Genomic DNA, 26,253 nt, shown 5'->3' on the forward strand with positions numbered 1-26,253 from the left:
ATTGCTTCTTGTAACGAACAGCTTACAAAAAGCAAAAGTTAGCAAAAATTAATAACCTACTAAAGAAGAAAGTGATAAGGAAAAAGAAATTGGTGCATTATTAGAAAATGTGATCTACGTCAAAATATGATACTATATAGTGGAAAATAGAAACCGCATATTTTATAAAATCTTACCTTTCTTACACTGCAAGTGTGCACAAAGTATGTCCACCTACTCCGTATAGAAAATTTGCATTTTATTGTCGTGAAAATTGCATGCCCTTCAAAATTGTAAATTTGGATATCATTTTCCAAATCACAAGCTTTTTATGAGGTTGCTTAGGCAACAAACTGAAAAGTAGATTATTCCAGTTCAATTACAAATTTTTTGTAAAAAAGAAAATTTTTTTGTAGGTTGGTGTAAAATTGCTTCTGAGGTCTGAATTTATGTTTTACAAGCCTTAGTTTAAAATGCTGTTTGGCATTAAACAGCCATAATTCATGCCTTAAGTGTGTTTTTATATGTATATGTATATATATATATATATATATATATATATATACATACTACAAACTAACTAGGAAAAAATTGTGAAGCTGAACTGTGTATTATGTAAACATAGTCATAAGTCAATAAAATATTGATACTAACTATGATCTGTTATATTTAGGGACAGAATTCAAAACTATTTTACATTAGATTAGAATTAGTTGCTGAAGCTCTGAGTATGGAAATGTTAAAGTTCTTGACACTTGTTGGCAAGCTAAAGGTAAATAAGTGTTAAAAAATTGTATTATATGTGTAGTGTATTAATTTTATCGGCTATTAATTCAGTGCTATTGCAGGATGATTTTTTTAACTACATTTAAGTTTAAATCTGTTCAACCTTACTTAGTAACTGGCAAGAAGACTAAAAGTTTACTTTGTAAAGCCCAACTTGCTTTACTTGTACTTTCTAATTTTTGTGATATAAAGTGCCATGATTTCTTTGACTGATGCGATTTGAATAAATTGAAGGAAAATTTAGCAAAACAGAGTAGTTTCATGCATAGTTTGGGTATGCATTTATATACCAATAACAGAAAAGTTTTATAACTGGATGGACTTCAAAATAGCCCAAATAACTGTATTAAAAGCAGGGTTTGCATATCTTTTGTATAGTTAAGTCAATATTCTCTTGTAGCGGCCGTTGGTTGTCTGTTTGTTTAGTCGCTGGTTGGCGCCCTTACAATGCTCCCAGCACGAGTTGATTTCAGCACTGCTCGTTTGTTTTACCACCCATTCCGTTTTGCACCGCTTGTGCACAGGACGCAAGATTGAGTAAAGGTTAAACTCAGAACCTCGTGTTTATTTATTTAATATATGAGCGAAGGAGACAGTGAAAACAGCAACCTTCTGAGTCAGGAGTCAACAACGCAGCATCGAAACAGCAACTCAACATCGCAACAACGCCGCAACGCACCCAACCGACCTTCGCCATATATTCTGGTGAACCCGACGTGATGTTTGAAGATATGTCGTATCTACAACCTATGCAAGGTTTTGGCGTGTCTGAGCCACCGCAGGTCGATAGTGTGGTTGATGATACTTTAATTGACCCCGGATGCGAGGATGACGGCGAAACAGCGCACGCTGAACAATTCACCACACGTGGAAGGCCAGTCAAGAAACCTGCGCGGTATTCGGACACTCCGTGCTGATTTTGTCTATGCGGTTCTTTAATTATATAGCATTTCCATTTTGTTGTATATTTTTTCCCTCAAGCCTACAAAATGTAGCTTGAGTTTTACGTTTAACCTATAGCCTTACACTTCATGAGTCGTGTACTATCGCATAAATTTAAATTCTAACTAGTTCGACCTAGTCTCTTATTGCCCAGTTGTCATTTTGTCGTGCCTGTCAAAGGTTTATTATAACCTTTGACAATTATCGCTCACAATATGGTGTTACGTGTAATAGCGTTATATTGCCGATTGTGCTTATCTTAATGGCCCTAATTGCCACACTTACCGATGGCCTTAATTGCCATGCTCTCTGACGACGAACTCCTGCCGTGGAGAAATATTCCTTTGCGTTCTTTTGTTATGGTGTACACTGTACACATAGTGGCTGTTTTTGGAAAGGTGATGACCTACCCGCTGCTGACGCTACTACACTTGTTCTTGTTTTTGCACGATAGTTTGGCACACTGGCGCTGAGAAGGTACCTAAATTTGTAATATGTAAATTGTGCTTTGATAGTTCACATTATGTTGTTCCTCATCGCTTCCCGCCCCTCTTTTACTCTTGCTGGGGAAGGAAAGATGTATGTAGCGGGCGTTGGTTGTCTGTTTGTTTAGTCGCTGGTTGGTGCCCTTACAATGCTCCCAGCACGAGTTGATTTCAGCACTGCTCGTTTGTTTTACCACCCATTCCGTTTTGCACCGCTTGTGCACAGGACGCAAGATTGAGTAAAGGTTAAACTCAGAACCTCGTGTTCATTTATTTAATATATGAGCGAAGGAGACAGTGAAAACAGCAACCTTCTGAGTCAGGAGTCAACAACGCAGCATCGAAACAGCATCGCAACAACGCAACAACAGCAGCATCGTAACAGCACGACCTTCGCCATACTCTAATTCTTTTTTATTCAGTGAAGGAATTATTCAAGTAATTATGATTTTGTTCTGGCATAATTTTTTTTGCAGATAGAACTAATATAGGTTCTCATTAAATATATCATTTTCAAATGTTTTTTACAAACTGTTTTAAAGGTTATTGTGCACAGCTAAGTATCTTGTTATAGGTAGGCTATGGTATCAGAATATTTATCTTCCAGCTGTGGAAAGTCCTAGCAGGACTAAAACTCCAACTGGTCTTTCTACTACTCCAGCCAGCATCAGTTATCATTGGAGTTTTAATGTTTTGTGTTGTTGCCTGAGCTTCACCATGTAGCTACCAGAACTATTATATAGGAAAAATTGTTGTTAATAATGTCCTGTCCGATGCCTAGGACATGATAAGAACAGTATTGGGCAGCCAAGCATTGAGACTGGATTGCATAACTTTGGGTTTTTTTTTACATATGAGTACATTTGTACCCACCTGACAATGTATTCTACTGGTACTACTAATTTGTAGTCTGGTTCTCTGGCAGCGGAATAATTTCTGATAGTGCTTTGAGTAATGCAGTTTTTATTTGTCATGATACATACAGTATATAAACTATTATCATCAGCTTGTTGTGAATGCCCATGCTTTGTGTCAATTGCAGAGGACCAAAAGAAGTGGTTGGGTTGCTAATGGAATCAAAGATCCAGAATCTGTGAGTGACCACATGTATCGGTAAATATTGAAATCTTGTTTACTTTTTCATATTCTCTAGCTACCATATATGTGAGAATGTGCTAGTATACAATCCTTTTGAATGTAAATAGTTGATGATACAAAACAATTCCCAAGTTTAACTATTATATGGCAACTAGGAAAAATTATATTTTAATTGTCACATATACCATGGTAAATTTAATTTTCATGTTTGAGCTTATGTCATACAAATTCATGTTTCTTGTAACATGGAGCCTATTTTCACTATGAATTTTCTTGTACTAATGGATAGTTTTGTTTCTGACATGTGAAATTTTATACCAGGTACCAACCAATGTTTTTCTGCAAATTTTACATACTTTGTGGCCCAGTAGTACAGTGTGCCGAATTTCTAAACATTTGTTTTGCTTTATCAAGGATGTCCATCATGGCTTTGGTTCTTAATGATTCTTCTGGAAAGTTAAATAGAGATCAGTAAGTACGATAGTGTACTGGCATGAGAAGTTGTCTGTTATGGAAACACATGCAATAGTCAACCAACTAGTGTTTTGCTTGTTTACTCTTGAATTTTTTAGTTATTAATGAATTTTACATGTCATACTTTGTATAAATATTTTTACCGCTCCTCGCCACAGAGCAATGCATGATTGTTAGCTGCCCAGCCACTGATATAGTGGAAGCTCGTTTAATAAATTCTTTTTAAGTCCATATTTCTCATGCGAAAAATGATCTTCAATCCGACCCCGGCAAAATTCCCAGACTATGGTAATACTTAGAGCTGGGCACAAATGCGCTCCTTTTTTAGAAGCATGAGCAACGCTCTTTTTTCAAATTGGAAGCGTGAGTGGGAGAGCGCTCCTATTTTAGGACTAACCGCTAGTCGCTCTTCTTTTGCAAAAACAACACTATGAAAGCACAAAATAGAAAAAAATTTCATAAAAAAATTAAGTTAAATTGAAAATCTAAATTTTTTTCACTGCTTTGAGACTAATGTTATGCTGTGAATAAAGTAAAATTGCTTTGAGACTAACTTAAGGCAATAAACAAGTAACCACATGTGATGATGTTGATATAATAGGGCATATACCTATGATTTGCTAAACAGAGCGGGAGCGGCAAAAAGATGCGTTTTTTCAGCTAGGAGCATGAGCGACTCTCTTTTAAAGAGTGGTTGCCTAGGTATGATAGTAATGTTATCATAACAATTTACAGTATATACTGTACTTACAATTACATACTGCAGATACCTCAGATTTTGGATATCAGCTGAGTTCCGGCTATATTCTTATATTTTGTAGTTTTTTTGGAAACTGTATTTGATTTTATTTATTCATCAGTTAACACGTATAAATACTTTGGTGCATGTAAATTATCGACATTTTTTTCCTGCAGTTGTATCAAGCTTAGCCTAGTTCATGATTTGGCAGAGTGCATAGTCGGTGACATAACTCCTCATGACAATGTGCCACAGGAGGAAAAGCATAGAAGAGAAGTGGTATACATGCTTGCTAAATGTTACCTTGGACCAGAATAATGTTTGGTTTGACTATAAAACTTAAATACTCTAGTACTAAGAGTATTTTGTATGAAAACAGACTTAAAAATCCATTCATTGATAGATTACTCTATAGTTACAAAAAATGTAAGTTAACTTTTTATGAATTACAGGAATTTTTTATGTTTTGATGCTTTACATTAGAATCGAGGAGTTTGATTTCAAACTTTACATTTAGGGAGCAATGCAACACCTGGGAACACTGGTTGATAGGGATGTTGCAAAAGAACTACATGACTTATTTATGGTATGATAAAATATTGTCTATCAACATGCTGTAGTGATGATGTTGCAAGCAACATGAAATTTTCAGTGTAGTCGTTAATTTGACTCGGATTGTGTTTTCAAGTTACTTAACTTGATTCATTTGTCTGAAAAGATGTATACCGTACTAGAATCAAGTCAAATTTGTGTTTTGTATACAAATAGAGGTGGGCAGTCAGTACTTAAAAAGTACTATTGGCAAAAATGTACTGTTTCAAAAAATTAATTTGTTAATTTTTCTGTACTCTGTATAGGTACTTTTTGTAGTAGCAGATCCTGTTGCAAGTGCAATTTTTGCCCCTGTGACATCGCTACAGGTTACTCTAGGTCACAACAGGATCACTGGTACGTGACCTTATGGCTTTACCAGGTATTTATAGATTAAAAAAGAACAGTACAAAACCGCTAAAATTGGTAATAAAAATTTTAAAATTCAGTATTTTTTCAAAAGTACCGATAGTATCTACGTAGATACTAAAAAGTGCCGCAACAGGGTAATTTGGTACTATAGTACATGGTACTACCCACCTCTATAAAAACAGGATATTGCTTTCATGTATAATACCTAACTTCAACCTATTTTATGTGAGATAAGATTGTCACAGCATTGGTAGACAATGATACATTGCTTTTGGTGATGCTTTTTAACGTTAGGAATTAAACTAGGTTGACTTAACTTAAATCAGAAAAAAATGTTTTTGTTATGATTCTGGCTACATTATTAAGGTTGCACAACGAATAATGCTTATTGATAATGTAGGAGTATGAAAACCAAGACACACCAGAATCGCGGTTTGTTAAAGATCTAGATAGATTTGACATGGTTCTACAAGCCCATCATTATGAAGAAGAAGTTAATGACCATAAAAAATTAGAAGAATTTTTTCAATCTGTCAAAGGTAGATAGGGTTTGTATCCCTGGAATTCATCTTTTGATAAGCTTAGAAGTTGCTGTTCCATTAGAAGTACTTAGTTGGTGTTTATTGAGTGTCTTTTGTGTGATAATTATAAGTAATACTGTTACACGTAATGACAAATTAAATGGTTGCAGGTAAATTCACCACGGATGTAGTCAAAGATCTGTTTGAGAAGTTGTCTGAAAATCGAAATCTGAAACAATGTCCTCGTGAAAATTCGTTATGATGACACTCAAAATCAAATTATCATTTTGTCGATTGTGGTTTCTGTTCAGCTGCAATTTAACAAAATTTGCAAACCCTTAACACTGCCACATACTTTTTGAAATGGGAGAAATGTCATTTTTTTAAAATGTCGTGAATTTGTTCAAGCAGTTCATAGGTTTACAAATTGCAGTATAACCTAGCTACTGTATATCTAGGTCAGATATAACCGAGGTTGGAGCCATGTAACGACTTAAAGCAAATTAGGTGTATTAGGAATAAACAAGTCTGAAAAATCTCTAACACTATGAAACAATGTTTGTTACACAAAATACTGTGTTTTGTTTGCCTCAGTCCAAGTAAGCAGTAAAAATGCTCTTTTAGGGATCCTTTAACATAAAAAGCTGATCAACAGGAGAAGATTCTTCACTACAGTATAAAATAAACATTTACGTGGTTGAAGACAAAAGGGGGTATCGGTAGTAAAAAGTACTTTCCACCCATTAGCCTTATTCAAAACATTCTGCAGACTCCATGTTTCTGCTAACTCTTCTCATTTTCACCCCCGAATTTTTGCGATATTTTTAAGGAGTTAAGTTTTTTTTAATTTTTTTCAAAAGTACCGACGGTACCGGAATCGGTACTGAAAAAGTACCACGGTACAGTAACTTGGTACTATAGTACCGCGGTACTGCCCACCTATGGTTATCAGAACTGACGCACTGGGCGTTTTAGTAGGAATGAAGTAATTTGGAAGTAGTCAAAACCGGGTCGTGTATACTAAACACGGCTAAAATATACTACAGCGATTGTTGTTAAACACACGAAACAGAAGACAAATAACATTACATTATCATCAGATCTGCACGAGAATTCCGTAGAAATAAGGGCTAATTATAACAATTAGCACACGAATATATAGGTGGATATATTTCGGGAAAATACTTCTACAATCTCCAAACCAGTGTAAAAGACCGTCTGTTGTTGAACGCACTTAAAGATGATGTGAAGGAAGGGTCAATAGCATTTGAAAAAAAAATCGACAGAAAAATAGCGCTCCTGATCAAGAATGGCTTTGGGGAATCCAATCAATTTATTTAGACATGTTGAGAGATTTAGAAGTTTTTTCAGACAGCATGCAACAGAGAAAAGTGAAAAGATTTTTGTTGATGACCTTATCAACAAGGCATCGACTCTCTAATCCGTTTTTACTTGGCAACAGCATTTATTATAACGTAGCAAAAGGAGTTTTATTGGTTACACTTTCGTTAGAATTAAACAAAAATTCATCCTGGTATATGTGCATATTCATACTCCAGATTTATTACTCATAAAATGAATCCCAAAAAGAAAAATTCTATCCGTGATCTTCATAAAACTCTGACTCTAGGTCAGAGCTTTATTTCATCAATACCAAAGTAGCACATTATCTTGAATTTGTTTGTTACGCGTTAGCGTAGTTTTGCAAGGAGTTCACAATAATAATTGAAAACAAATTTATTAAAATTATTTTTCCAACCAAGTATGCCTTGTCATATTTAATATCAATCAAATCAAAATACATAGAGACAATTCATTTGCCTAAACCCGAATTTAATTATTTATGTATTGTTGTCTTCTCGTTTTAGGAAGTTGTTCATCATTTGGTTCTTGTGGGAGTTTATTTTTCAAAGCATGTACATTTCGTCTGATCTGCTTCAAAGATCGTTGTTGACAAATGAATTGCGCATTTGGGTGACCGCAACGTCGACCTGCCAAGCAGACACATTCTTTATTGGGAGCTAGCCAGCAAGTAGCCTACTGCATCATCAATAAAATAATACTAGTAAATAAAATAATTTCTAAGTATAGGCAGATTTCTGGTTTACCAATTGAACTCTGATGTCCAAAATGTCTCTCAAGGTAGTCCTGATTGATGCGACCCAATCATACAAACTTCATGTCAGTGTGGTATAGCAAATAAGTAACTAGACTGATCATTGAAGGGACAAGTATTTGAATGCCAGCATATGTTGGGTTAGCAATGAAGTTTTTTGGCATCTCAAGCAGCTTTCCATTAATACCAAATATACCAAGAAGTTTGATAACCGTGTGAGCCTTGTATTATTTATATCTTTAAACTCAAAAACACCGATTGATCTTCTAGAGTATTTTGTCTCTATGGTTAAACAAATAACAAAGTTTTGCAAGTCTTATTAAGCGGTTTCGATTATTTCGGTCTTGGCAATAAATGAGGGACCTCAGCTAAGAGTAGGCCTACAGCAAAGTTGTTTGTTTCATCATATTTTAATTCTACTCTTTCGTGTCTGATCATAGAATACTAATAACTAACAACAATTGTTATAAGTATTCTATGGTCTGACCCCTCCAATTTGCAAAGATTTCCGCCACTGGAGGTTAGCATATACTTTTCACCCCCGAGTCCCCACAGTCAAGAACGAAAAATAAACAATACAATAAAATGCCCTTGGGCAAGACATTAACGACGCTTGCTCCTGCTCAATGGACCGGGTGAACTGTTCTAGATTCGAGTAGGAAGGCATAAAATTAAACAAAAAAAAAACAAATACAAAAAATGTGTGGCAATCGGTACTTGCACATAGGCTAGCTCGGTAACCGGGGCTCGAACGGTGAGGAATCGTTTCCGGGTTTAAGTTGTGCATACTTTCTTCAATCCTAGGATAACGATCATCATACCATACAGCATACTATCAACCGCGTTCTGAGATACTGCATTCCTCTGTTTAGCCTGCACGTTGATTAGTTTTCAAGTATATTTCTATGACAACCTCGAATGAAACTAAGTGAAAATAATAGGGTATGACGTCATTGTCCGTGGCGGCTAAATTAAAATCCCTATACCAGCGTAAAGTGCATGGCTACTTCATTTATTCATTTTATTTTTCACCTTAAATGTGAGAGACAAAAAATTATGATGACGCAGATGGTTGCATACGTATTAGCAGTTACGATAATAGTTACCAGGAATTAGATCGGCAAATGCAGCAAGGCCTCGAGGGCAAAAACGTGCATTACGAATAGTATAGGCTAGCCTATAATAAACTAGTACGGAATGTAAATTTTCTTTGCACCGGACAGCATAATTTTAAAGACTGGTGCGCACCAGTAAGCAACAGAAGTGTGCACCGATAGGCCTATGCGATAGTGTGCACCAAATATCGCTGTTTGAACTTTGAAAACAACATTTGCTGTGCACTTAAGATATTCAAGATTGTCATTTTAATCAAACCATGTCACTTTTTATATTTATTTCGGCTATTAATGCCGTGTTTGTAATGCTAGGGAACATGTCCTCTACATTTTCCAACAATGTAGTTGTTTTGTTGTTTGTGTTATTTGGGCCTTAAATTTGTTAAAGTTAGGAATTATTTTGTGGGTTTGGTGGCCATGCTATCCTACCATCTTATAGCACAATTCTATTATTGCTATCTTGCATGTTTTAAGCCCTAAAATTTTGGCTCTTTTTGTTCGTTAAATGTTTGTGAGCATGTGTTTTATGATGTTATAATTACAATGATTAGCATCCTAACTTTTGCTCCGCACGATTAGTAGTGCTAGCATTGATTCTTTTCCCTATTTTTATCCTATAGGACTGTACTTTGCCTGCACAAACACCGGGCAGCCTTGGGCCACGAGTTGCAGTGCACACCAGAATTTTGCTTCTGTACACCCGAAATCTTGGCAAAAACTGCAGTACTACTCTACTAACTACTCTGCAGTCTGGTGCATATCCCTTACAGGAAAATTAATATGATGCAGAAATTTGGCCTTACTGGCTTATGCTCCAATTTTTCAGCGCAGGATTGCTTTTTTGCTCTCTATTCTAACCCAGGTATCTATCAGCCTAATAAGCTTTATCTTGGTGCGGCCTAAATTGTGGCATCACTGAAAGCAAACTTTCCAATAGGGTACATATCTAAAAGTAACATTGAACCTAAAAATCATGTGGGTCGGATCAATTTTCATCGATTCTTATTGAAGGGTTAAATGAGTTTAAAACATTTTTCAAAGTTTATCTATTGACTTTTTCACTGCTATGATTTTTTCCTTATTTTTTGTGCGAAGCGTTTTTGATAAAGAGAATCTTGCCCGCAAGAGTAACAGACAAATTTGCCTGGATATAATCTCTTATCCAGGGTAAATTTAGACTATCAAGCTGCCCTTTGTTTGGCCCTAAGTTAAAACTTATATTTAAAGTCTATTGTGTATAAATTGTATTTGAAAGTGATCTTTAATACCGCTACCACGAAATGCACATCAAACTTTCCATTTTTGAGCACACGATTTCTCGTTGTAAACTTCCATTGTTTCCACTTGGGGCAGAAAGTATAATAGGTTGCAATTCCATACAAACAAAAGACTGATACAAGGCGAATGCAGAAAGCCAATCAAACATCAATTTACAAAAGTATTTTTATTTATTAACTGTGCGAAAATAAAAATACGATGCTAATCCTTGTATAGCATTTAACACTAAAATTGTGCTTTTTTGTGCCAACTCTAAAATGCTTAATAATAATATAAATCTATAGCAAATGGTATTGTATTGACTATTTGACTTTTACAAAGTTGGGAAAGTGTGGGGAGCAAAGTGTCAAGTTAAGAGGCTAAAGTCTGAAAAACTATCTTTTTACTTCAGTTTCCAGTCTCCAGTCTTTCACCAAACAGCCTGGCAGCATTTGTCGCACGAGTCATTCCATGTATAATCAACCAATTTTTTTTAAATTTGTAACCACTACTCTTGGATTTTCATAATTTCAATTTCAAGTTATTCAAATTTGATTTTTTTTCGCCACACGATGGCGTTTGGTTAATGAGCACTGGTCACGCTTTATGATTTTCTTTAATACCTTTATTTCTGAAGGTAGAATAATGAAACAATTGTCGAATTCACCATTTTTGGGGTCAAGGAATTCATTTAAGCACATAAAAAACCTATATCACACCCTCTTCATGGAGTAAATTAAGTTTTTTTCATTAATGTCAAAGTTCAAGTTTACGATGCAATTACAAAAATAGCAATCGCATGGGAAACATAATTTTTGCACTTTTGTGTAGCATGGTTCATTTATTTTCATATATCCAAAAAATTGGAAACTTGTTTTTTGTGCTTTAGGAGTAAAGTTGGTTTTAACAGCAAGCACTATTTTTATGATATCAAGTTTGAGTCAACTTGATTTTGATGAAATGGCTTAGATATTTTTCTGCCAGTTAAAAATGATATAAGGGACCAATGAGCAATTTGGCTAGCCTATGGCAATCTGGCAAAACCTAATACTTTTAGTATATCAGTATTGCAATTGCCTGACCTTCAACAATCATTGGAAAATAGTTTAGAGTTTAGTTTAGTTTAACTAACAATACTCTGTTTAGATTTAGAATCATAATAAAGCATTTATCTGTTATAAATGGAGTGTTGTAGTATTGGTGTTTTGTTGCAGCAAGACTGCCATAAAACCTTATACACAGCAAAAATTGAATTGATACCTTTGGGAAGTTTATGTTCCGCAGACCGAGAGTTACTGTTATGGAGAACTGCTTTGAAAGACAAAACAGAGCAAGTAACTAATTTATGCATGCACCACAAAGAGATCTTTTTGGCGCCAAGATTTGAGCACAGGTTCTAAAATTGTTGTGACATTTATAAATCTCACAAGAAGAAAGCCAAAGGTAGCATTTTAATTACACTTGAAATTGCCAAAAAGATGGAAAAACTCTCAATCTGCGTTAAACCTGGATGGCGCGTTTGTGCGACATGCTACAAAAGATTTCAAACAGATTATAATTGTTTGGGTGATTCAGAAACAAGTTCAAATCCATCTACAAGTGATTCTGACAGCTTAAATTTCAGCTTTGATTGTGATCCAAAATCGCAGTTTCACCAAGATTTAGCAAAAGAAACGTTAAATGAAACTTTTCAATCTGTTGGCGTGTCTCCAGTTGGACCTTCACATAGTCTACCAAAACGACAGCATATTCTAAAAGCAAAAGATAAAGTATCAAAGGTGGCACAAAAATTAGAAAACTCTTTTGCAACTGTTATTGGCACAGAAGAAGAAAATATTACAATTCATGGAAACACTACCATCACTGCAAATGAGATCAAGTTGCTGCAGAAAAAAGCAAATGACCAAGATCTGTTAATGGAACATGTCAAAACAAAGATTGCTGGTGCAAGTTCATATAATGAAAAATTAATGCTCCTCACACTGAAACCCCAATCCTGGTCAATTAAGCAAGCTGCTGCCTATTTTGGTGAATCTGAGTATTTGATTAAACGAGCAATGAAAGAAAAAGAATCTGATGGGATTTTGTCCAAACCAACTATTCCAGGAAGAAACAAAATATCTGATGCCACAAAAGCTGCTGTTTCATCTATGTATGAAAATGATGAATTTACCCGTTTAATGCCTGGAATTAAAGATTATGTAAGTGTTTCCAAAAATGTTCATAAGCAAAAGAGGCTCATTTTGTGCAATTTGAAGGAATTATACGCCACATTTTGTGAAAAATATCCCGAGCTGAAGATTGGATTCTCAAAGTTTTGTTCACTCCGTCCCAAATGGTGTGTCCCCGTATCGTCCAAAGGCAGTCATTCTGTCTGTGTGTGCATCCAACATCAAAATGCAATCCTTCTGGTTGATGCTGCCAACAACAATGAAACATACACAACATATTAAATACATATGGAACTCAGCCAAGGCCCAAGTGTGTAATTAATTATTTATCATTATTGTCATTGTGGAAAGCATGGCACTGCATATCTAAACATTTTTGAATGGATGCTAATGTCAGTTTATTTAGCCCACAGCTGGTTCATCCTATTTTTGTCTGAATAGTAGCCTTCTGAGATTCTATGCTGGGGATCGGATATAGTAGACTTTGTTACTCATTTACCTTCATTTTCTTGTTTCATTCACACAAAACCCACTATCTAGTGTGCAAATAACCCATATTTAACCTGTGAGCGACATAAGTGGCTTATTTACAATATAGTGGAACTGGACCTTTGCTATACCCAAGTGCAGTAAAGCCTAAATATCTACAATATTATATCCATTCTTTTACTTGTTTGTTATATAATTGTTAATTTAATTTGTTGACATAGCCAGCCATTACTATCATTCTATTTTCATTTGAAGGCTTTTAGGTAGTAAAATCTATTAATATATCTATTTAAGTAAAGCAGTTGGGACATAGCACATGCATATCTATTTGCTTCAGTCTAACACTGGGGTCAGCGAGTTAGACTTTAATTCCACATAAATAACTTGTAAAGTAACAATTTTGAAGTTTAATGTCCACATGAAAAGAATTATTGCAGCTAGGGGTTTGCACGTAGAAAAAGATTGGACTAACAAATAAAGTTAGCTGTGCGCAACACCAAAGGAATGGCATATATTGCATAATCGTGTATACAATTTGCGTGTATACAATTTTTTTTTATTTTGGTTTTTAACTCGCACAACTGATTTTATGTAGTTTGTGTGGCTCATAAATCATAATCGAAGATAAATCGAATCTTCCCATAAATTTTGATTTCATTTCCACTGTTGAGTTTTTTCATCACATTATATCATATTTTTTATCATATTATTTGTTATTTGTGAAGTTAGATATAGTTATTGAAAGGTATCAGTTTAACTTGAAGTGTTAAATATGCCAAGAAGTTCATTGGATGAAGAAGCTTTTCGTAAGCTGTCATTGGTTCAACAATTTGATGAAGTTATTCGTACTTACAAAGTTCTCACTGAAAGTAGTTGCGAGAAAGGTATGTTTTTATAAGGTTTTTAGTTAGTTATGAGTTAATTATGCTGAACCATTCTATTGAATGTGAGTCATGCTCAAATCATTGAACAAGGGATTTTCAAAGACTTTAATGTCACATTTTTGTTATAGCATAGAGCTAATTATCCTTTGAAATTGTGTATTGTTTGTACATCAATTGCAAATGAAATTAAGTTGTTGTTGGCTGTTGGCTCGATTAGTTTTGTCCATTGGCAGAGAGCCTATGTATGAATTATATATGATTTCTACAATTGCTTGTTTTTACATCACTGTCTGAAAGCATTGCAAATGAAAAAACCCATGTCAAATGTCGGGAGAAATTTTTGTGGCTGTTATAAGCAACAAACCTTTGCCAAACGAACTTTTAAAAAAAATTTATTAGAAGCAATGTGCACAGTAGCAAAGTTTCCCAACAGCAAAAATTTTTTAGTTGAGAAAAAGTAGGTCATGATTTAACACTAATATCGCAAGAAGCCTGACGAAACTGGAAATAGGTTCTGGTAGTGTGCAGTGGAGGAACTGCATTACTCATAACCACAGAGAAGTCTGAGAAAAATGTTTAGGCTTTCAAATAAGGTAGAGTAAATCTGCATGGGCCGCACGACTTTTTAGTAGCCTGTAAAATTTTGCATAATAATTAGCATTCAAGCGCAGGTTTTTAGCTGCTTCCGCGGCCGCAAAAAATACATTGGTTGAGTGCGGCAATCTATTGAAGACATACTGCTACGACTCAATCGTGCTATCAGCTTTTGATATCGCATTGTGCAAAGATTAGAAGCAGGTCAAAGAAAGTGTAAGACTGCTGGTCTCGCCAGAATGCTTCGCCATGCAAGAGCGAATGTCAAACCGATTTGCGGGACGCACAAAATAATTTTGCGGACCGCATGTTCGTCACCTTTGGTTTACAATATAAGCAAAATTTGTAAGTTGTGTAAAACAAATAATGCTAAATTTTTACAGAATTTCTTCAATTTGCACAACATTTTGAGGCTTGCTGCAAGAAATGGAATTCCTCAGAGTATAAGTGTGCTGAATTACAGGAGAAGTTGACAAAGGTTTGGCCATAGTATTTAAGATAAAAATTTTAAATTGTAATTGAACTATGTATTGTGATTAATTGCAATTCATTAATTTTCTTCACATATGAGAGCATTTCTCAAAATATGAGTCATGACCCAAACTTTGGCTACTTGAATGTACAAATGGGTTGTTACTTGCGAGTGTGTTTTTTTATATGCGACCGTACTTGTTATAATAATTAAATGAGGTACATATATATCCTGTTTTACAAATGAGTTTGGTTTAAGAGCGATGACATACAGTAATCACAAACACACTGCTAACTTGTTTTAGAGCGAAGCGGAGAAGAACGCACTGATGATTAAGCTCAAGCATGCGAGAAGACAGATAGAGGTAGAAATGCGTGGGAGACAACAAGCAGAGCAGGACAGAGATGAACTTGTAAGTAATGTTAACATCTCGTTGCATTAATTTTCTCTTTAGTTGGTTTATTCCCAATGGATATATTTCAGAGTCAACAAATTGCATTGGTTCGTGAGTTGTTGCTTAGTGACACACCATCTGGAACTCTAAGTGAAGAGCAACAGAGAAAACTGGATTTTCTCAACGCAAGGTTTTTGGGGTTGTTATATCTTTTTGAAAACTGGCAATGGTGAATACAAGCAATCTAAATAACTTTTTTTCTGATTTATTTTCCAGTCGTTTTCAGTCACCGAGGGGCAGCTCAAGAGCAGCTCGTAGATTAGATCCAATAGATGAGACTGGTTCTATGTTATCGGACTATTCTGACATTTCTTTTGATGTAACTGAGGATGATCTAGATGGATCTCATTTGCGAAATGGCAAACGATGGAAGCGTGGAAGGCTGGCTGTCCGTGTTAGTACAAAGCATTTACAGTTTATTTGGAAAACTACTTACTGTTAACACAATGGCATAGAAATTAAAAATATGCATTTTGCATGACAGAGAGCATGTGTTGATGATGATCATGAAACTCTTCCCAAAAGAGTAAAAGCAGACATTGTGAGTCTTTAGTTTTAATAGGATATTTTTCATTTTGGCAACATCAATTTTCAGTTATGGCATGAGACATTTCTTTTTTAATCTTGCATCTTGTGTCCATCCAGGCTGCCCATGAATCACTTCATTGTACAGTTGACGGGCCTGCAACCATGTGTATAGAAAAGCTGGAGAAAAGCTTCACTAAACCGAATCCTCATCAAGGCAGACGAAGACCCTCCAGGGAACATCGACGTCGTAGTGCAAGTAAATAAATAACCAGATTTTTATCAAGAGGCGATTTATTTTGGAGCTAGTTAACAAGCTTTTTTTTGTTCATATTTTGTTTTAGCCACATCGGAATCTGAAACACAAAGTGAAGTTGAAACTTTTTGGCCGAAGGTTCCGACTCCTAGTATGAGAACAATGGTAAGAGTTTTTTTACTTTTATCAAGTCTAAAATGTCATTGCTTCCTGAATTATTTGTATTGTTATAAATAGCCAACATCAAGAAGTGCAAATGAACACAAATTACAAATGAAACCATGTGTGATCACAAAAGAAACCTGCAAACCGGTGAGCTGCTTGTAGCTTGGTTTATGAGTTAAAAGTCTGGTACGATACTTAATGTTCTTGATGAGTTGTCATATATCTAACCCTATCATATGGTATATGTATGTGTGTTTAGTATTTATTGTTGTTGCAAGTTGCAACCGACGGTAAAACTTTTTATTAAACAATAATTTATATTTAGTGCGGCAAACGTATTCAATTTGGAAAAAAAGCATTGAAATGTGTGGATTGTCGCTTAGTTGTTCACCCTGAATGTGAAGACAGTGCAAAGAGTTATGTTTGTAATCCTGCTCCAACATCTCCCTCTGCTGCATCTGAAAAGGTATATATCTTTCATGTTGCTGTTTTTCACACATTGGCATTTTACCTCTTCTGTACCAAGATTTTGCTTACTAACATATGTTTTTGATTGATTGCAAAAAAGAAAAGCAACAAATTTGCTTCTTTTGCAGAACACGCTGGAACAATTCTTGGCTTCAGATAAGGCTCCACAAATTCCTCCTATTGTTTACCACACCGTGCAAGAAATAGAACGAAGAGGATTAAATGAAACTGGCTTGTATCGCGTGCCTGGAATGCTTAAAACTGTCAAAGAACTGAGGGAGAAATTCAAAGGAAAATCTATTCCTAAATTAACAGAGGTGCTGTGGTATTTTTATCAATTAAAATAAAAGTATCAAAGTAAAATAGAACGGTTACTGCAGTTAATAGTTTACTTAACAGGTGGGAGACATCCACACATTATGCTCGTTAGTCAAAGACTTCTTAAGAGTTCAGCTGAAAGAGCCTATTCTAACCTTCGAACTTAGACCAAAATTCATTGAAGCTGCAAGAAAAGTACGATTTTCCAATTGTTAAAGGTTTTAGTTACAGTTTTGATCATATTCATAAATGTTAGTTAAGTGTGTCAACAGTGCTACTTCAAGCTGAAGTAACTCGTTGAAGTAGTACTGCTGAAGTAACTTCAGCTTTATTGATGTTTCTCAAGGAAATCGACACTGACATGTATTCAGCACTATATGAGTTGAAAGACGCAAATCGAGACACTCTCATGTTTATAATCCTTCACTTCCAACGCATTATTGCTACTCCTGAGACAAGAATGTCTGAAGAAGCACTGGCAAAAGCAGTTGGACCTTCTGTTGTTGGTTACGCATCAGCCGAACCTTCTTTGGATGATGTGCAAGTAACTATAGTGACCATTTTTATTCTTTAAGTCGTTTCTGTCATCTACTGATCAATTTGTCCCAAAAGTGAGCTATCGGCATATCTTTTTAGTATCTTTAAAGTCTGTTTCTTTAAAGCAGAGGTTCTTTCTTGAACTGGGAGGCGCATCCTTAATGGGGGGAGATGCATGAGGTTCATAGGAGGGGTGTGAAAAAAGACAAACTCTCTATGAGTTATGACTAAACAAGTAAACAAGCTTTCACAATCAAGCTGGACAGTCAATTGATGTCGGTTGTCAAATATTTGGTTTCCAAAAATAAACCACATCCTTCCCATTGATGAAAGTTATATTCAAATGAATTGTTGTTGTTCTGTTTAATAATTTTTATTTTGCAATAGGATGGGGCTCGAGTTTTTTTGACATCGTCAAGGGGGTTCATGTCTCAAAAAGTTTAAGAAACCCTGCTTTAAAGGATTTTAAGCTAATTTATATCACTAATTACTCATATTTTAGGATATATGTTTAACAAAAAATCCAACTCGGTTACTACTTATGAATTTTTTATTAACGCAAATTTTCTAATACCACATATTAAAATTGATGATTTATTAACATTTTCAGAAGTAATCTGTTATTTGCTTTATTTTTTTATAAGAAAGACAAGCCTAGTTTGGCCAGTTTGTACATGTATCGTACAAACTGGCCTACTGTCTAAACATGACTTGTGCATACTCGACTAGCCAGTCCCAATGAAGAATGTTTGTTCAAAGTTCTTGCATAACATGTTATTTTTCATGTTCTAGTCCCCTTAATTCCCTTTTCACCTTGGTTGTAAATGATTGAAGTGACTTGTCTTTTTATTTTCTTGTCTTACAGTCTGCTGCTGCTGATCAAGAACAGGTGTTGAGAAAGTTACTGCAACTACCAGCTGAATACTTCTCAAAAATGTTAGAAAAGGTTATGCTGGGTGATACAGGGACTCCAAGGGTTGAGAGGAAGTTGCAAGCAACACCAGACAGATATAGAAGTAAGATTTTGTGAATACTTTTATAGTTGCAGACAGAAAACCTTACCTTGGCTTTTAACAAAATAGGATTATATTATTAAAATTATTAGTAAAATATAATTGTACCAAGTTTCTATTTTCACTAAACTTAATTGCTTAAGGAGGCAAATGGGTTTCAAAAATTTCTGAGTCAAATGAGTCAATTTCTTAATGTAGTAAAATTATTAAAAATGTAATTACTTGAAAATCGCCCCATGTGGATCCCAGAAATTCTGCATGTGATATAAGCTTGCCTGATACTATCTCATACTGGAATATGGCAAAAATCACGTAACTCTACATCCCGTTACATAGGCTCAAAGTCAGAAGTGCATTTTTGGGCCTAAAAACACATATTTCCTACTTTTTCATTCCAATTTCTATCCGAGTTTTCCAGGCAACCTGGAACTTTGAAATGCACCAACTGCCAAGGGAATTCCCAGGCTAAAAAACAACTCCAGCCATGCTGCCCTCTGATTAATCCAATCAGAGCAGTTTTATTTTTGACCCATATACCTTCTTAACTTGCATAAACATCAATCAAACACAAAGTTTTTGCTTTAAGTCAAACTATGAATGAAGCTGTAGATAAAATATAATACTTTCAATGCAAAGCAATAAATTAGTGCAATGGTCGCAAAAGAAGCTACAGTAGGTATCTTATGAAGCATAATTACATTTCCTTATTGTTTTTTTTTATACTTGAAGCCATACCCATCCATTTATGCACCAGGCTTGGGGCAAATACAGCAAGAAAGTATTCGAATGCAAATACGAATACTTCCATTTTTTTCGAATACAAATACATTTATTTCAAATGCATTTGAATACGAATACTTTACCTACCGCTTTCATGAATACATTCATGAAAACACTGGGTATAAATCAACGTTAGAATTTCACAGTTAATGCTCTATCATATGGGTGTCCAACCTTTTTGGCCTAAGGGCCACATGCGATTTACGAATGATTACGCGGGCCACTTGAGTGTTTACTGCTAATTTCTAAGTAAAACCCTCACACCAAAATTCTAATCTTAGAAATAAAATTTGATGCAATAAAATTAACTTGAACAGTTGTCCACCCCTGCACTAGAGACTATATTATCTATCTATTGCTCTATTATCTATTGCTTTATAGTATAGAGCAATAGACAAAGAAAGCAAACAATAAATGCCAATTTCTCGGAATGTAAGTTCACCATAAATTACATAAGCGAGCCAGTTGATAATTTAAGGCATTTCGAAAAATACCGCGCGGGCCACTCAGAACCTACCCACGGGCTAAATGTGGCCCACGGGTTGGACACCCCTGCTCTATCACAATAGAATCTTGAATAACTAATACAGTACACTCGCATAGCCTATTATAACGGATGCGTGTATTAGGGATAACTTTTCCAGGCCCTTTGAGGAATAACAAGGTTAAATACCTCAGATTGTCACTATTTCACTGGAATAAATAGTACGTTGGAAGCTTCCGATTACTTTGGATACCACGGTCTTGAATATTACGGACCCATTACTTTTGCAAATAAATTGTTGACACTTAACAGCACTGTTGCTATTGAAATGGATTTCTGAAAGCATAATTTGCTGAATGCAAGTGCCCTTTGCTCCTGGCACAAACTCTGCAATTGTAGTACTTCCACTCTTGCATGGCGTAAATTCATATGCAGTAATAGCCTTTGAGATGTCACAGAATAGATGAAATTAAGGTCTACATTTTTTCACGCTTGATTCAATATTTCACCTCGGTGTTAAACAGTGTGGCGAAAAGAAAAGGCAGATCATACAAAGAAAAACTGAAAGTACTTTGTGAATGTATTCGAGTTCTTTGTCAATGTCTACTAATTCTTTACATTTTTACACAATGTTTATGAATACTCTTTAAACTGTATTCATTTGTATTCAAATACGAATGATGCAATATTCGAATACCCAAGCCTGTTATGCACATTGCATTATTGCAAGTGTGAATGTTGATTATATTTCTGCAATTTATTTCTCTTTTGATGTAATATATTAAATCAGAAAAAGATGCTAAAAAGAATACTATATATGGGTCAACATCTTCTCTACATAAAGGTAATTTCCTGCATGATGCAATACCTTTACAAATATTTTCATTTGGCACATGTACTTTAACATTTTTAAATGGCAGATTTTTTTAATTTTGAAATATTTCTGTCTTGTACAAACCATGTGACCACTAAGTTTTGTGCATGGTAGTGGAAATGAACATACAGTAATTTCATGAATCTCTTCTAAGGAATACACTTGCTGTATTATTATTTCTTTAAATGCTTTTTTGACAAATTCTGAAAAATAGATATATTTTCAATTAATTGTTATGCTGTCCCAGTAGTCATGCAGTACATGGCATATTTTCAAAACTATCTGTGGAAATTGCTTGTCCTACTTCATGTTACGCTATGTCATTGGTTTTACAGATCACTAAACCAGTATTATTAAGTGTTTTTGTCATTAACTTAACATCCTGCTTTAATTTTGCCTGCAAGAGCATTACATTCAGTAGGCTGGCAATGGATCACTATGCTTAGTTACTTGTAGTAATTTTTTTTTTTTTTTTATTTTCTTGCTTGGAAGAAAAGTTTTTTGTTTAAATCGTTCAAATGAAAACAGTTTGCATGTAGCTCATACTAACAACAAACATATTTCTGCAATTTTGCAATAAGACTTCAGCGAGAAATAACTTCAACATTAATTTTTTTTCCATTTGCAGCTCCAGAAAGTCTCCTTGGTCCAGTTGGATCTCCGGGAAAGACCCCTTCAAGCAGCTCGCTTGCAGAAAGAGCTAAAAAATATCTTGGTGGTACACCGTAAGTCAATTTATGGTTATCAGATAGTAGTTACTTTTACAGCATATAAGATTAAAATACTAAAATTATTGTAACCCGGTTTATATATATCGTATGTACTCACAATACCGCTTTGTAGAAGGGCGCAAAGCACTGCCAAGAGAGCCAACACAAAACGTTCCCCTATGACCAAACTTTTTGGGCCTATTGTTTAAACGTTGATTTTAACATTTTTCTCATCATCCTGTTGTGCTCATAACATACTACCACTTGCCCTTCCTGCATGAACCTATGTACTAACACTCGTTCTTTATTAATCAAGCTTTGGTCGGGGAAAGCGGAAGGATGCCTCCTACTTCGCTTCACCAAGCCTACACTGAACTCTGCTGATTTACTGGTCTACTTGTCTTCACGTCTTCCTGCATATCAGGCGTACTCTGTGTTTATGTGTGTAGTGTTAGAAATGCGTCTGTGCGTCAGCACTTACCTAGAAAACCAACGGCTAATAGAATAGCTTTTATTTGTTTGCCAAAACTAGATACGATACGCGCCTTGTGCACAGAAGCGACAACTTTTCGCTACAGCGTGCGCAAAGTATATTAGTCTGTTCTTGTCATACTGCCGTGTTTTATCTGTAATGAATTAGAAGCATAGATTTTAGTAACAGCCTATGACCTATACCATTAATTGTCTTGTGATTATATGATGTTAGAATTGCCGCATGCGCATGTCATACAGATACGCCATGTTACAACGATAAATTATTTACCTGGCCATGTTTGGTTTATTGCTTGTGTATTATCCTTGTGTAAACAACATGAAATTGTATATACTCCCCGATGTGTTTATTAAACGGCAAAAAAACTTGAGCATTCAAAATTATTTGGTTTTTATGTTGATATTAAAGTAGGCTTCGTACGCATTAAGCTATTTCCAAAGCAGAACAATACAAAAAGTAAAAGTTGCATATAGAACCCACTTTTGCGATTAATAGCTGGCCATCGCACTCTACTGGAATAGATAGCCAGCCACGGAAGCAAACAGACTTCACGGAAGGAAGGACTTGAAGTTTTATCATTCTGCCATACTCTGCTGTGAATTGAAACAACAACGCACGACAAAGGAAAACTTTTTAACGGATGTATGTAGACAGTTTTATTTATCCAGTGGAGAACAAAGAGTAATTTACTGACCTATTCAATCGTCCAATGCAGTGGTTCCCAACCGCGGCTCTTAGAGCCGCATGCGGCTCCAAGGTAGCTTTCTTGCGGCTCTCAATGACCCCTGAAAATCCCACAAAAAATAAAAAATCTATTTGCAACAATTAGGGCGATTATTTTTTGAGTTGTCAAAAATTGGTCAAAATTTATAGCGTTAGGTCAAAATTGTTTACAAATTTTACATCTTACAGTTACACCTTGTAGCCTACTTCATACTGCTGTGAATGGTCCATTGTCTACTTATTGTGAATCCTAAACCACAATTGCGCCTCGATTTGACAAAGTTGTTAAAGCTCAAAGCCAATGTCAAGTTGGACATTAAATTGATCTGTGTTATTTTTCTTGTTAGTGTTGCTATTCGTTGGTACATGATTTCATGCTTTAAAATTTTCGTTATAATTACTTGAGTCTTTTCATGCGGCTCCATACGTACTATGAAGTTTGAAATTCGGCCCCGACACCAAAAAAGGTTGGGAACCACTCCAATGTTTGTAACTTGCAGCATGGGTTTCCACGAGGATCCATTTTAGTTCTTCTACTTTCCTATTTTATGTAATTATTTTATAAAGTGCTTAATATGTACAAAAATTATTATGCTTGCTGATGATACAAATATTTTTTGCAGGGAAACTGTATTGACAAATTAACAAAAATTGCTAATTGTCCAGCAGTATACAAGTTACAGTAAATGAAAGTAACATGATTACTTTGCAGCACAGTCTCTCATTCGATATCGTATGTTTAGAATTATGGCCAACACACTTCAGCAAAACGTATACAAAAGACATACGACACCTTCTGTAATTAGAGTAATTTTGGGCGCGGCCTCCGACCATGAATCTGATTGCAGTATGCTTCGTATCTGGGAAATTAATTACCTGCTATGTTTTTTTTGAGGCGATCACATTCACGCATAAATATGAAAACAAATTTTTGCAACTTGTATTCAATAACCTTTATGAAACGAACATTTACACACACTCAATAAGGACTATAGAAAAAGAAGCAATCTTTTCCTGCCATAGCACTATTTGATAATAATATTCGATATAAATTTCTGGAGCTAAGCTTTTGCTTGTGCTCCCAGGATCATTAAAAGAATTTAAAACTACCATCAATTTACATGTGTTAAACTTACTTCCAAGTAAACTCCACAAAAAAAATTTCTGAATTACAATTTTACATCTTTCGTAAACTATTATTTCATCTATAACTTCGTAGCCTATTTACCCCTAAGGGAAGGGGTTAAAGGCAGTGGCCGATATCTGTGTAAATTATTGGGGGAACAGCAACAAAAGTACAAAAAGTTGATGTAAAAAATAGAATACAAATTGGCTGATTCCTGTTCTTTGCTACAAACGTCTTGCATTCCATCCACCACTATAGAAAACAAACGATTTTCTTTTTATTTTGAAGCCAAAGAACATAAAATCGAATGGCTAAACATTCTCATCATTTCCTCTTGTCCAAATATAAAATTTGTTGAGCCCTGCAGGTACTTTTCTAAATCTGGCGAGTCATGTGCTCGGAGGTTTAGAAGTTGTACGTGGTTACCATCTTCATCGGAGCAAAGAGATTTAAACACATGTGTAGAAACTTCGGTTTTGCGCATGACGTCATTTTTGTTTCTTTTATTGTCTTGGAGAATTTTCTACTTTCGACACGGTCACGGTTCCCTGCATAACAACAACTATGATGATGACGATAATGATTTTCAGATCTGTTTGCTACCGGAACAACGTCTTATTATTACGGAACGTCTTATTATTACGGTGCAGTTGTCGGGATCCAATGGATGTTAATTTGAAATTAATTTTTGAAATCAGGTGAGCGTTTTAGGTTCAGCAATTAGCTTAGTTTCAGTTCCGTGACCTTATAATGCTGCTATTTTGTCGCTTGGTGTTGTCAAAGATAAGTCGAAACCAAAAGTGAAGGTTGAAATAAAGGAGTGGAGAAAACATTTTCTCTCGAGGAAATCAGCTCGATGATTCTTCATCGAATGAAAGAAACGGCCGAAGCTGATCTTGGATAAATTGTCACTGATGCGATAATTACTGTACCGGCTTATTTTAACGACCGGCTACAAAAGATGCAGGAGCCATCGCTGGTTTGAACGTTCTTCGAATCATCAACGAACCCACCGCAGCCGCTATCGCATACGGCTTGGATAAGAAAACGGTTTCCGAAAAAAATGTTCTCATTTTTTATCTCAGAGGCGAAACGTTTGACGTGAGCGTCCTTACTATTGAGAGTGGACTATTCGAAGTGAAAGCGACGGCTGGAAACACTCACTTGGCAGGCGAAGAATTCGACAATCGCATGGTCAATCACTTTGTCTAGAAGTTTAAGCAAAAGTACAAGAAAGATATTAGCTCAAACAAGAGAGCTCTGTGACGTTTGAGGACAACTTGCGAAAGAGCTAAACGTACTTTGTCATCATCAGCTCAAGCAAATCTTGAAATTGACTCGCTTTGTGAAGGTATCGATTTTTACACGTCAATTACATGAGCACGTTTCGAAGAACGTACTTAACTCGGAATTATTCCGTTCTACTTTGGAACCAGTTGAAAAAGCTCTTGGAAACGCCAAGCTCGGAAAAGATCAGATCCATGAAATGGCGTTAGTTGAAGGATCTACTCATATCCCGAAGATCCAAAAAATGCTCCAAAAATTCTGCAATGGCAAAGAATTAAACATCAATCAATCCTGACAAAGCATTTGCTTATGGTTGGAAATATATCGGGATGTCTATTATCTAAAGAAAGAAATATACCAAGGAAAGTCGACCGGTGGTTGACAAGAAGTAACAAGCCCTATAATCAATATCAAAAAACTCTATATTACTTTAAAACAAAGATATTTTTTTCTATAGCTTGCCAGATATAACATGCTGTTTAAAACAAGAAAAAATTCACTACATTGAATAAAAAGATTCGCTAAAAATTGCCTCGTTGGCGTTGCAAAGTTACTGCAAATGAAGGGTAAAGGCTTTAAAGTATTACGCTTTTCAACCGGAGTTAATAAGCTTGTGTAAAGTAAATGATGGGTTATCAGCTTTGGATATTGAAACATTTTATCACATTCTACATACTAAAGCTTAATTTTTCGTTCATAAAACTTGCAAAGTAGGAGTTAAATTTGTTTCTACTTTTTAGCCTCAAGCATTTGTCAGTCTTCTATTTTGACATTTCACTTCAGTGTTTCGAAATGTGTAGACCATTGTGAATGAGAATTAATGTGTTTCACAGTTTAGTTTTGAAAACGCAGAAAGGCGTTGTATTGTTGAATGGATCTTGCGTTGATTATAATTTAGGTGTTAAGCATCTGTATTGCTTTCCGCATTTGTTCTGTTCTTCCAACATGTTCGTTA

The 26,253-nt window shown here is 35.3% G+C and overlaps 2 protein-coding genes and 1 pseudogene across 6 annotated transcripts; all 3 read left to right on the top strand.

The window, feature by feature from the left end:
• The first annotated feature begins 638 nt into the window (after positions 1-638).
• LOC143445362 (5'-deoxynucleotidase HDDC2-like) lies at positions 639-6,389 on the top strand. 2 transcript variants are annotated; one of them, XM_076944413.1, is made up of 7 exons: positions 639-751; positions 3,235-3,305; positions 3,705-3,761; positions 4,680-4,782; positions 5,021-5,089; positions 5,867-6,005; positions 6,158-6,389. In XM_076944413.1, exons 1-7 carry the CDS (start codon positions 710-712, stop codon positions 6,247-6,249), a joined length of 573 nt encoding a protein of 190 aa, XP_076800528.1. In that variant the 5' UTR covers positions 639-709; the 3' UTR covers positions 6,250-6,389. The 2 variants fall into 2 exon arrangements, with proteins under 2 accessions (XP_076800528.1, XP_076800529.1); XM_076944414.1 differs by lacking the exon at positions 639-751 and adding an exon at positions 827-2,630.
• A 7,485-nt stretch (positions 6,390-13,874) lies between these two features.
• Positions 13,875-22,532, top strand: LOC143445363 (rac GTPase-activating protein 1-like). 4 transcript variants are annotated; one of them, XM_076944416.1, is made up of 17 exons: positions 13,875-14,019; positions 14,997-15,091; positions 15,390-15,497; positions 15,569-15,669; positions 15,756-15,933; positions 16,024-16,080; positions 16,185-16,323; positions 16,409-16,485; positions 16,558-16,632; positions 16,811-16,951; positions 17,082-17,270; positions 17,353-17,466; positions 17,618-17,815; positions 18,674-18,824; positions 20,876-20,929; positions 21,588-21,684; positions 21,986-22,532. In XM_076944416.1, the coding sequence occupies exons 1-17, from the start codon at positions 13,908-13,910 to the stop codon at positions 22,041-22,043; spliced, it is 1,944 nt and encodes a 647-aa protein (XP_076800531.1). In that variant the 5' UTR covers positions 13,875-13,907; the 3' UTR covers positions 22,044-22,532. The 4 variants fall into 4 exon arrangements, with proteins under 4 accessions (XP_076800531.1, XP_076800530.1, XP_076800533.1 ...); XM_076944415.1 differs by lacking the exon at positions 21,986-22,532 and adding an exon at positions 21,803-21,979; XM_076944418.1 differs by lacking the exon at positions 20,876-20,929.
• A 2,228-nt stretch (positions 22,533-24,760) lies between these two features.
• On the top strand, positions 24,761-25,642 carry LOC143444887 (heat shock 70 kDa protein cognate 4-like; annotated as a pseudogene).
• Positions 25,643-26,253: the final 611 nt, after the last annotated feature.

The sequence above is a fragment of the Clavelina lepadiformis genome, chromosome 2 (genome assembly GCF_947623445.1).
Source record: "Clavelina lepadiformis chromosome 2, kaClaLepa1.1, whole genome shotgun sequence".
In the NCBI taxonomy this organism is placed as follows: Eukaryota; Metazoa; Chordata; class Ascidiacea; order Aplousobranchia; family Clavelinidae; genus Clavelina; species Clavelina lepadiformis.

Excerpts from the sequence above, each read along its gene's own strand:
- LOC143445362 (XM_076944413.1), top strand. The coding sequence starts at position 710 with ATGGAAATGTTAAAGTTCTTGACACTTGTTGGCAAGCTAAAG. Across the intron at positions 3,762-4,679 it reads GGAAAGTTAAATAGAGATCA|TTGTATCAAGCTTAGCCTAG; the intron begins GTAAGTACGATA and ends TTTTTCCTGCAG. Across the intron at positions 4,783-5,020 it reads AAAAGCATAGAAGAGAAGTG|GGAGCAATGCAACACCTGGG; the intron begins GTATACATGCTT and ends CTTTACATTTAG.
- LOC143445363 (XM_076944415.1), top strand. The coding sequence starts at position 13,908 with ATGCCAAGAAGTTCATTGGATGAAGAAGCTTTTCGTAAGCTGTCATTG. Across the intron at positions 15,934-16,023 it reads GTGGAAGGCTGGCTGTCCGT|AGAGCATGTGTTGATGATGA; the intron begins GTTAGTACAAAG and ends TTTGCATGACAG. Across the intron at positions 16,486-16,557 it reads CTCCTAGTATGAGAACAATG|CCAACATCAAGAAGTGCAAA; the intron begins GTAAGAGTTTTT and ends TGTTATAAATAG.